The sequence below is a fragment of the Trachymyrmex septentrionalis genome, unplaced genomic scaffold (assembly GCF_001594115.1).
Source record: "Trachymyrmex septentrionalis isolate Tsep2-gDNA-1 unplaced genomic scaffold, Tsep1.0 scaffold129, whole genome shotgun sequence".
Lineage (NCBI taxonomy): Eukaryota > Metazoa > Arthropoda > Insecta > Hymenoptera > Formicidae > Trachymyrmex > Trachymyrmex septentrionalis.
The window spans coordinates 281,414-294,371 of record NW_017304428.1 but is presented as its reverse complement, the minus strand read 5'-3'; the positions used below and the strand labels follow the sequence as shown (position 1 = coordinate 294,371).

At 34.2% G+C, this 12,958-nt stretch overlaps 1 protein-coding gene across 8 annotated transcripts in view; it reads left to right on the top strand.

Annotated features, from left to right (window-relative positions):
* Positions 1-12,958, top strand: part of LOC108756606 (rho guanine nucleotide exchange factor 12) — a 262,375-nt gene that overhangs the window by 207,036 nt on the left and 42,381 nt on the right. For all 8 annotated transcript variants that reach the window (XM_018500539.1, XM_018500536.1, XM_018500537.1 and 5 more), the window contains one exon: positions 743-893. In XM_018500539.1, coding sequence (XP_018356041.1) covers positions 743-893 — 151 coding nt within the window. The remainder of the gene's footprint in view (positions 1-742; positions 894-12,958) is intronic.

Here is a 12,958-nt window from a genome sequence, read left to right as displayed (position 1 = left end):
TCGTAAAGTTTTATATATATAAGATATATTTAAAAAATAATGATAAATCTTTCGCATAGGAGTAGAATGGACTAAACTGAGAAGAAAAGTCGTTTACCATTTTGCAATTTTCGCAGTAGTTAACAAGACATTAATTGCTAAAAATTGCTGAAAATTAGTCTTCAATAATTTTTTTCAAATCATTGATTTTCTCAAATCATTTTACTCTATCAATTTTACAGAAAAACTACAAAAGACGAAAATTGTTTATTTTTTTCTCATAGAACTCTACGAATTTTTTCAGAATTTTGTATCAACTTTTTAGCATGTTCTTATTTTTAATAACATGCAATTAAAAAATTCTAAAAAAATTTTTGGAACTATGAAAAGAAAATAAACAATTTTTGTCTCTTGCAGTTTTTCTGTCAAATTGATAGTATTTGAGTAAAAAATTTTTGAAGACCAATTATCGGCAATTTTTAGCAATTAATATCTTGTTAACGATTGCGAAAATTGGAAAATGGTAGAAGACTTTTTTTCTCAGTTTAATCCATTCTGCTCTTATGTGCAGGATTTATCATTATTTTCCAAACACTTTGTGTGCGTGCGTGCGTGCGTGCGCGTGCGTGTGCGCGCGCGCGTGTATATATATATATATAAACATGAAAAGCTAAAAAGGTATAATTATAATGAGAGTTTTATCCTTAGAAATATTTCAATATTTATTTCTGCCAAAATTAAGTTAAATTTTGACAAATTGCAGGAGATTGTAAAAGAGAGAGAAGAAGAGCGAGAAAAGCTGCGGAAAGAATTGCGAAGAAGCAGGGAACGTATGCACGCGCTTGATATTGAGGTACAACGTCGTGAATTTTCGGAATTAATAACTACGACAACTCACACGCAAACGATGCTTGGTTTGTATTCCATTTTCTTTAATTTATAATTTACAAAAAATACGGACTCTAAACGGAACTCTAAACGGTCAAGTTAGATCTTAGTGCTAAAAGAAAGCTCTAGCTTGACCGTTTAGAGCTCTTATTTTCTAAATTTGTGTAGTCACATAACAGTCTTAGAAAACTTATAAGGAAAAGGATCGAACTATCATTCTTCGATTTTAATGAGCTTTTAGTCTGTTATTTTTTAGACAAAAATAAGCGACACATTTTTTTATACGTATCCGTTTTCACTTTTTGAAACACCCATTCGAAAAAAAAAAAATTGTTTTTTTTTTTAAACAAATGTCGAAACTGTAAGATAGAAAAAAATATTTGAAATAAAAGTTGCACAGTTTCAAGAGTACTTTATAATAAAAAAAAGAAAAAAAGAAAAAATTTTTTATTTATTTATTCTTACTACTTAACTTTTTTTTAATTTTGATTTCTTTTTATAATAAAAGAAAGATTATTTTAAGACGAATCAACCATGTGTGACAAAGTTATTTTTCAAAGTATCATTTTGGAGAAATAATTAAAAACACCTTTAAAATGTCCGTACTCCTTTATGCAGTACGTTCTGCTACGCATTTTCGCATGGAAAGTAGAGTTTTCTAAAATTCTGCGTCTAGTCACAGAAATTTTTATCGGGCACGGCTGGACAGCACTTGCGTAATGTCTGAATAAGATAGTGTGGAAATCAAAAGTCATTATGTAATTGTAAGACACAAAGTGTAGAGTACATGTCCCACTTATATGAATTACATTTTATTATTGTTTTACGTATAAATTGAATTAATAAAATCCTATTATTTTATTTAAAGTAAAGGAGGGGAATTGAATTTCAAGAAAATTGAAAGTCAAAATTGACGTAAATAATAGATGATGTAAATAAGCGTTTCGTTTACGTATGATATGCATGATGCATCATTTATCTGTTACCTGTTATTTATGAAATGATACATTATGCACATTGTAATAATGAATGTATCACATATTCATAAAGTTAGTACACATACACGTATATGTAGACATACAGTCAGTGCAAAAAGTATTCATACAGTCGAGAAATTTAGCTTCTAATATCTATACTTGCTTGTTTATGTTAAAACAGAATGTATTCATTGTAGAAAATCAGAATTGGGCATAATTGATTTATAAATATAATTAATCACAATTGTAATTATTTTAATTGCAATTACAATGTAGTTACAACTACGCAGCAATTCCAATTATACTGTAATTGCAATTAAAGTAATTGTTAAGTCGCAATTATATTTAATTCAATTACAGTTATGATTGTAATTGCATACGATTACTTTCATAATTTTTTTGTGTTTTGTTTGCGAGAAGGAGAAAAATCTTTGAGCTCGACCATTCAGGGACGACATAAAGATCATCCCTAGGTAGGTAGGAAGACATCCGGGCGTGCCGGATTCGATATTACATCGTAAAAGATACTACCGTTATCATTTACTTGCTAAAAAAACTTCCTCTTTCTGCAACTTCAACCCGGATAAGGAGGCAAGCGTTCCGGAACCGCTTACTCAGTATTTCTTCAGGACGCTCACCCTATATTCTTTGAGTAGAATTTCCGCGACACTCTCGGAAAAACGTCCAAATTTACATTAGCTAACTAAATTAGATTTTATATACAGACTATATATAAAAATATGTACAAACGACTTAACGCTGAGTCAGAATCGAAACGAGTCCCAAGACGACGCGCGAGGCGACTGGTTTTATTTTCGCGAATTCTCTCTGCTGACTCCTCGCTTCTCATCACGGACTCGCAAAATGAGATGAATTCGCAATTCATTAAGAGAGAGAACCGCGATGGCTTTTATTACATCCAAATAATTCCTGTTGATACGTCCCAAGTCAAAAACTCCTAACAGGGCAGGGCTTCCCTCTCTTTCGCCCATGAGAGACAGAAGAGAAGAGTGTGTTCAACTATATCAACAGTTGCCCTGCAATGTGCGCATATCGGGGATCTAGCTCTATTAATTTTGTAAAGATAGCCTTCAAAGCAGGCCTACGGTCCGTGAGAATCTAGGTGGCCCAGTATGTAAGGCCACCATGGGCTTTCCCTAGCCATTCCTTCAAAATGGGCGTGAGGGCATTACGCACCGCCCTCTCTCTGGCGCATTTTCGGGGGAAGATCGTATGGATATCCCTCCCAGCCGCCGAGCGTCCGCACTCAATCTCCCTTATGAGAGCCTGCGCCCTTGGCGTTATCGTCCCTATTCAGTATCGCGCTTTTCTGTAAATAAGTGCGCCTAAACCAGTCAGCCTGAAATCCAAAATACATTATTCTAGACAGAATGGCCGCCGCCTCATGTGACATTGGTCTTGATTACTTGCAGAGAAAGACGTCTCTAAAGTTGATCAACTTTCTTGCAATGCCGCGGTCGTCCCTCACGTCCTGTGTTCAAATAGGAACACCATAAAAGACCGACAACCTGCGCCTCTACGCTTTTCTCCAGGTCCTCCGATATTACTCGTGATTTTAGTCAAGAAGGCAGTCATTCCTTAAGCCTTCGGTAAAAGGAGGCGAAAGTGCTCTCGAAAGACCCATCTCAAGTTCAGAGTCAGGCCTTAGACCCTGTACTTTAGGTAGACAGGTACTTAGGTAGCCCCCCACAGGGATCATCGTCCTCCCCCTTTCCATTCGAAGGATTGCTTCTAGAACGTCTTCTTCATGAAGGCATCTATCTCAGTCTTTTGGACACCCTCAGCCCCAGACACTCGATAGCCTGGGTCAGGAGTATCGCACCCAGCTCCGTCCGCATACAGGCCTTCTCAAAGGAAGGACTCCTAACTACCAATAAGTATCATCATAACAGATCATGAAGCATCCGATCGGCAAGCACACTATTCCATAAGATCGGCCCAAGTATTGAATCCTGTGGAACTCAATACGTCATAGTCTAGCATACAAAACGATTCTTCTGATCTAGGATAAGACAAACTTCTATTAGGTAGTCCCCCAGGACGCATCGGAAATACTTCTGATTGACGTGATCTTCTGTGTGTTATTAAGGGAGTTCAAACAGCAGAAAACCTCTGACATAATTATGAAACATTTCAGGCAACAAAACTATCATCTCCTCAATCACCGTTTTTTAGGTAGACGTTTTTAGTGTAAAGAGTCTTCGAGAGTCCGTCCGATGAGCTTCGGTCTCTTCGAAATCTTCTTAGAAGGTGCTACTCCCCTTCGACTTATGGTCCCGTTTTTTACCCAGCTTACTAAAGCTCGCGTCATAGTCAGATGAAGTATTTCCTGTATCTAAATATGGAGATGCAGGAGTCTTTATTCACATTCATAGAAGAAGCTTTAAAGGAAGCTTTCTCCATAAGGGAGGGAGATGATGTGGTCTTCCTCCTAATAATTGTGATATTCTGTTCTTTCGGGATCAGGATATTCCCGGTAATTACCGATTTACAGTCTCTACTTGAGCGACGTAGCTCACGGGCTACGCGAACCACGCAAATCATTTGAAACACGGTCAACGGGTTTGAGGCTCAGATGCCCCGAAGGCCCCTCAATCGTCCTATTAACCTCCTCCTTGTCTAAGACGATCGCCGACACACGCTCTAGACCTTTACGTGACGTAGGAGGTGTGTTATACGCACTCCAGTCTTTTAATATAGTATTGTCGGTAGCTTTATCAACTGCGGAGCTCGACTCTAACTCCACGATTCGCTCCTCGTATGAAAATCCCTCAGGAGCGCGGACACTTTCGAGATACTGGTGCGAGGATCCGATCTCCCGTCGTTTCTTTGTTCGAACTATCCATACTGATAAGAAGAGAGCCCGACGATCGCACTATCGGCCAGAGGGCTTGTTGGAACATTCTTGATTCGCCTCTCGCAAGAGCCCGCATTAGCGAACTATCCCCCGACAACGAGGCCTATCATCGAAAGGCCACAACAGAGATCCGCATAAAGGATTTCTAAAAGAAATCACTCATCAATATCATCATCTATAGTACTGTCCATTTTGAGAATTCACGTCTCAACCTCAGGGAGAAAATTGCAAAACTCGCTCCACAGAATGAGATGACCCACGCTGAGGCAGGTAGGTTTGCATTTAATGTCTTTGGTCCATGATCCTGAGAGGGACAAAAAGCGACGGTAGCACTCCCGCATTATCACCGCGTCCCGCCGTGGGACACAGATTAGTAACGGGGAGAATACTCGTACTCACATCGTCACAAACCGCATGTGTTAATAAACATCCACTTAAAGCTAACTTATATTATAGAAATCACAAAACCATAAATAAACATCCAACAATATGGTGTTTTTAAAACGTCCATCCATAGAATATGATGGAGCATAATATAATACTTCAAAACAAAGTCATAAGGATATATGTATACACTATACCATTTACACTACTTATGCTATTTACTAGTGAAACGGAAGGCGCGCGCCACGAGTCGAATCGGTACAGACAGACACTGTATCACTCAGAAACAGAATATGACCCCTCGAAGAGCGAGCCGGCTATCCGAGCACTATCATGAGCCCCTTGTTGATGGACCAGTAGTTTGGGCCCCGGTCCCATCAACATTTAATAGGTACGGACAAGCAGGCAAGTACTTGCTTGGACGACCTCCTGAATTCGTGACGCATCATAAGACCGCACAGTCATCTAAATCCTCATTGATAATACTATTGATACTACTCCCCATGCCTAAAGAGGGAGAAATATTTCTCTGGGAAACATTTTCAATAGTACAGCGAGAAGCATTACATTAGGAGTTAGTAGTTCCAATCAAAACTTATATCTAAAATGTGTCCAAACTTACAAATACAAAACATACACGGGTCAGGTAACACATGACTACTGTGCTATTAAGCATTCACTTAAAACTAATTTTAAATCATAGAGTCCACCAAGAACATAAATAAATTTCTAACAATAAAATAGTGTTCCCAGGAAGTCGATTGTACATAATGAGATACAATAATATGATTCCCCAAAGTAAAGTCACAAAAATATATATGCTATTTACACTATTTACATTGGTGCAGCGGAAGGCACACATGCCACGAGTCGAGTTAGTACGGTCAATCATTGTACCACTCGGAAGCAGAACGTGACTTTTCAAAGAGCGAGCCGCGCTACCGAATGTCCGAGCGTGAGTTACCATGAGCCTTATGTTGATAGGCCAGCAATCCAGGCTCCGATCCCATCAACATTTAGCGGGAAAGCAGGTAAATACCTGCCCGGATAACCCCCCGAGTTTGCAACGCATCATAAAAACCGTCACCTAAGTCCTTAACGAGAAACACTACATTAGGAGATGATAGTTTCAAACCATACCTCCAAAATGTATCCAAACTTAAAAGTACTGGATACAGAATATACAGATCAAATAATTCATAAATCACAAAAACACTCATCCTGAGACACTGCCACGCGCAAATGGCTCCAACTAAGGAGGAGTCCACCGCATGGCCGTTGTTGATTAGTTCACCCACTAGCCATATGTCCCTTAGCCGCTACTAGGAGGAGGACTTTTATAGAGTTCAGCTCCGGGATTTGTGTGCAATCCAATGTCTTTTGCCTAGAGGTTTGCTCTTAACCTAGAGTAAGGGCAGAGATTACGGAGGTTCAGGACCTGCGGGTACGCTTTACCGAAACCGATCATATCCAAATGCGATTTTCCGCATCAGGTATGATCCGACCCCTTGCGGAATTACTTTCACAATTATATTAGGCAAAATTATAAATTGAATATAGAGTTGGACGTAGATCACACAATTTAAATATAATTGATTTAATAATTTAATAAAAATAAGAGTTATGTAATTGTATTTACAGTGGAATCACAATTACTAATTATAATTATTATTTATAGGGTTGGCAAGTAATGCATTACTTGTAATGTCGTTACTTTGTTGATTGTTACCTTGTGATAATTACGATTCGATAATGACATTAAATTTTTTATGACGATAATGGTAACATCAGAATTAGAACAGTCAAACATTATTTGTAACAAGTTGAAAAAGTTGTTTACTAAAAAATTTGTTATTGAAAAAAATAATTCCTAATTTGTAACGCGTTATTGTTACTTGTTACGCGTTACTCATTATTTATTATTTTTTTCAGTAAGTAACGCGCAATAATAACAAATTACTTTTTAAAGTGACTTCTAATTTGAGTATAACCTTAGCATTTAGTTAGTTAGCGTTACCATCATAAAAAAAATTGCAATATCATCAAAAAATTGTTTATTATAAAAAATAACGACAAAGTAACTAAAAGTTTGTCAATCCTGATTATTTATAATCATTGAAGTTTACGAAAAAAGATCTTAAAAATAGGATTTATACAATATTCTATAAAACATTAAGAGGTATATATACCTAAAGATTTTTTTACATATTTGTAAAGTATAATGTCTTAAGAAACAGGGTTTTTGTAGAGTTATAAATCAATCTTGCGAAAAATAGAGAATACACGAAATTATAGACGAGTAGGTTCGAGCGCGTTGAAGACGATAGGTAGGCGCGCATGCGACAGGACAGTTCTGTTAATTAATAGGACTTGAGTCAATAATGTGGTGCAGAAAAAAGGCGATAAATAATAAATTCTAGCTTTATTAACAGAGTTTTTATACATGAGATAAGGGCTTTATAGAAACGGAGCAAGTATGTAGGAAGGCAGTAATAAAAGAATAGGTATAAAACTTAAAGGTTAGTATGCAATGAATCTTCATCATTTGCAAATCAAAAAGAAGTAATTTAAAAAGAAAAAAAAAAATATAATTTATATGAATTATTCTTAGATCTTCAACAAGTTGAAATTCGCGCGCGCAAGTCAAAGAAGGGTTTTTTTAGTTTTTTTTGTAGTCAAAAACGAGCAAAATTTTTTGTGAAAAATCATTATGTTAACTTTAATCAGCTGCCATTTTACTTAAACACAATATTTAAAAAAACCGGTTTCGTCAAGCACAAGATCTATGTTTCAATTTTATAAAACTTGTGCTATTTTGCTTTCAGATGAGTCTTGTACGAGCAGCAATTGTCATTGCAAACCCCGTTTTGTAAAACATGATGTACATGAATAGCTCCATTTTTTTATTATTTTTTAATAAAATTTTAATGGTAAATAAAGAAAAATATGATCAATCATACTTTTTTAACAAACCCGACTTCTCTATCTTTCGCCGATTTTTCACAAAAAATTCGCAAAATTAAGCCTCGTTTTGATGTGTCTAGGTGCACAATGCTCCCTTAATTGCTCTTATTCTAATTACAATTACAGTTAATCAATTAACAAATAATAATTAAATAATTGTAATCTGTTCACAATTGCTTTTTGCAATTACTTCATTTAATTGTTTTCAGCAATTAATAATTACAAAATATAATTACTAATTGAATTAAGAATTACATTGTAATTGTAATTTGTAATTGTTAATAGAATTACAGTTTTGCACAACTCTCTGTATAAAATTATTAATTAATGTTTATTTTCAACAAATAAAATTTATTTTATAATATCCTTGTATGAATTACTTTTTGCACTCACAATGACTGTACATCGTTTGTCAAGCAATAGTATAAAATGCTATCGCTTTGCGAGCCTTCATTTATTAATGGAACATTAATAGAATAGTGCATTTGGAATATGTATTAATAATTTGACCACATGAACGTTCTTTGTACTAGAGTGGCAGGTTTCATCAACTGAAAGTATGTGTTGTCATTATTTATTATTAACATTTATAATTGCATCGAATAACATATAAAATAAGACTTTATAAATCTTAAAACGAAATGTAGAAAACCTTTATGAGCTAATGCAGTAAACGGTGCATTAGTTGTTGTGTAATTGAACAATATATAATTAATATATATAAAAAAATTTTATCGTATACGTCGAGTCGAACGATTTAAATGCGCGTTAAAAATGATACTTTGAAAAATAATTTTATCACATATGATTGAATTCGTCTTAAAATAATCTTTTTTTTTTTATTATAAAAAGAAATCGAAATAAAAAAAGTCAATGCGAATACACAAATGAAAAATTTAAAAAAAAAATTTTTTTTTTTTTATTATAAAATACTCTTGAAATTATGCAACTTTTATTTCAAACATTTTTTTCTATTTCTTACAGTTTCGACGATGTTCGCTTCGAAAGAAAAAAACCGATTTTTTTGGAAGAGGTGTTTGATCCCTGAAAAAGTGAAAACGGTCATGTATAGAAAAATATGTGTCGTTTATTTTTGTCTGGAGAATAACATACTAAAAAAATTAGAGAGAGACAGTTGAGTTCCTTTCTTTGTTAGTATTATTTGCATAAAAGATCTCCAATTAAAACATTTAAAAAATGATTAAACTTTGATAAATTTAGAAGATATACTGATGTAATAAACTATTTTTTGCTGCCCAAATTCATTCTAAGTGGATAAAATCAATTCCTGGAAATTGGCTTATTTTTTATTTTTATTTTATTGTTTAAATAAAAGAAAGTAGAACAGAGTTCTTTATTTTGAATACTCTTTTGAAAAAAAAAAGTTTTATAATCGGAATAATTTCAGATAAATTAACCCTCCGCGAACAAGGTGCAAAATCAACATCACACATACGAGTATGTGTGTATATCTCATATCCCATGCTATACTTTATCATAAATATACTATAATTCAATATGATTGTTACAACGCACCAGTTTTTCCAGTTGCACAAAACCGGCAACATGCGCGCGGTATTTTTTAAGAAGTTGTAGAAATTCATCTTGCTGGTGTATGTCACACCTCACCTAGTTCACGGAGGATTAAATAAGTGTTTTAAACAATAGTTTTATTATTAATTTTATTAAATGAAAAGATATATGACGAGCGTTCTAGCAATTGTGGTATAGTATCATAAAATGTATGTTGTATATTTGATGTTAGCTATATACGTGATGTTATTTGTGCATAATGTATACGTGTAACGTGTCGTTGGATACGAGGTATTGGTAACGAGTAGTCAGTTACTTTATCGTCTAATTCACTCGTTAAGTGGAGAAATTGCATGTTGTCTGAAAAATGTATCTGATAAAGTACATCTTTCGATGATATTTCCTAATCATTGAAGACAACATGTCGATCGACATTGTAAGATAGTTACAGTATGTTGAAGATCATATATCATAAAAAACAAAATGAAAATCGATACATGATTCTAAATGGTAAAATAACTGATGGTGCTCGTTATCAACGTTTTTTGTCCAAGGACACATGACGTCATATGCATATTGTTAAGTATATACGGTCTTTGAATATGATTGTTGGGTATCCAATGAGGCACACAATTATGCTGAAAAATAGAAGTCTTTATTATACTGGATATTTCATAAATACATGTCAATATTTTAGGAGGTAAATCTATACACTAAAATAAGTAAAAAAACGTCATATGAATATACATATATCTTATATATCTTAGATTTCAAATTATGGATGATTAAGGAAAATGTTCGAAATGCCCGCCTTATGCGTCGACATATTGTACAACTTAGCACGTCTCGACATTACCTAATGTTTACAAACAATATCCATCAAGACAAATCGGATAGAATTTCAGGCAGTTCTGGCTATCAGATAAAACTTGTGGTTTATGCACGATGGTGCGTCTCCTCATTTCCACCTTGAAGTGAGAATATTCCTAAACAACGCCTTCGCAAACCGATGGATAGGGCGAGGCGGACCCATCCCATAGCCATCACTATCTCCTGATCTTGATCCATTAGATTTTTATTTTTGAGGTCATTTAAAATTTATTGTGTATTCAACGCCAGTAGATAATGCGGATAATCTGCGAGAAAAGATATGAAATAGATTCAAGACTATTCGAAGAGTACCTGATATTTTTAAACGAGTGCTGAACTCAATGCTAAGGCGTTTAGTAGACACACAATGTGACACACAAGACGGATATTTCGAACATTTTCTTAATCATCCATAATTTGAAAACCGAGATATGTAGGACATATATGATGTTTTTTATTTTAGAATATAGATTTATCTCCTAAAGTATTAACATACATTTATGAAACATCTTGTATTTACTTCTAAGATTTCACATTAAATATTTACTTTCCGCGAAAACAACTCAAATAAAATAGAGATCAAAGACTCGGACCGAAATGAAATTTTGGTCCAGTTATACGGTCAGAGGCTGTATCCAATTTTTTATTTTAGTACGGTTCCAGTTTTTTTACCGATTATGGTTTCGATCTTTTCGGTTTTTTTTCGGTTTTGGACCAAAAAAGTCCGAAATTCAAGCGGTTTTAGATCTTTTCGATAACAGCGACCGTAACCGTTTGGATTTTAGTTTTTTTTTCTGATTACGATTACAAATATACGATTACATATATGTTTATTGAATAAAAAGTTTATTTAAATAAAAATAACAATTTTTAAAAGAAATATAAAATAAGAGATTATGTAAACACTGTAGACAGATAATTTCTTTCCTTTCTTTACTGCAATTCCACTTTTATCTACTACAATCAACATCAACTACGTCAATAATTTACAATGTTGCCAATGGTTTTTCAACCGTTTAGAGCTTGTTAATAATTTTCTATGTGTTAATTAAATAGTTATAATGATGTTCCGAAGCCGTGTTTACAACACGTGGGAAAGATTTTCTTCTAGAATAATTAGTTATTCGTATTTAGAATGAGAGAATCTTGTATATTTGAACTTTCTTGGTTATACAATATAAGAGAAAGGATTGTCCGTAAAGCGTGATAACGAAGAAGAAAAAGAGTAAAACTTCTCTACCTTCGTACGCGAAAAAAAGTTACCAACTTAAATTTTACGAAACTAAACTAGTAAATTTTGTGAACCAATCAAATGTTTAGTTAGATATTTTACATCTTTTAACACTTCTCTTTAATACCAGCTAAATCTTTTTAAATGTAAATTGAATATACATATATATGGGGTGTTATCTGTTAAATCGGTCACTCCCCTGCCCATTTAAATTTTTGAGATAAAATTCTTTAAAAAGGGCTTAAAATTTTCTTTGAAATGTTTATTTTTCGATGTCGTATGGCGTTTTTGAAAATTCAAAATGGCGGACCCAAAATGGAATGAAAAAATAAATTGGAAAAATTAATGATATCGTGAATAAACGTACACGATGTGATATAGAGGTCTTATCTGTGTGAGTGTATGCGTGCGCGCGCGCGCGTGTTAAAACGAATTATGTTGAAATCAATTCTTCTTCAATATGATATCCAGTGGTTATCAAGACATTTGCCCGAGCTGCGCAATCTGTTCCGCAAATTCTTAAGAATCATGGATTTATAATTGCGGGCGAAAATAAAGTATTAATCAAAAGATATTCTAATGATATAAATGGAACGCTATGATAGTTACGGGGAAGAAAGTAAAGGATAAAACATTAAAAAATAAATTCTATGGTACATTCATCCACATAGATACGTGTTCGCGCACACTCACAAACGTGTGTGCACACGCACGTGAGAAGCAAGGGGATTTACGTAAATCAAGCACCCCAAACGTGAGAGGCAAGGGGACTCTTATAAGGTAATATGAAGTTTCAACACTTTTTAAATTATCATATTATTATACTGTAGAAATTCTAAATTGTTTTTTTACGCACAATAATACTCTTACCGTAGATTTTTTGCGATGTACTTTCTCGGGAAGAGAATGAATTATAATTTGAAATTTTGTATGCAAGTGTCTTGATAATCACTGAAAGAAGGATTGATTTCAACGTAATTCGTTTTGACACGCGCGCGCGCACACACGCACGCACGCACACGGATAAGACTTCTACATTACATCGTGCACATTTATTCACGATATCATTAATTTTTCCAATTTCTTTTTTCATTTCAGTCGCCACTTTGGGTCCGCCATTTTGAATTTTTAAAAACGCCATACAGCATCGAAAAATAAACATTTTAAGGATTTCAAGCAAATTTTAAGCCCTTTTAAAATATTTTATCTCAAAAATTGAAATGGGGCAGGAGGAGCCGATTTAACAGAGAATGC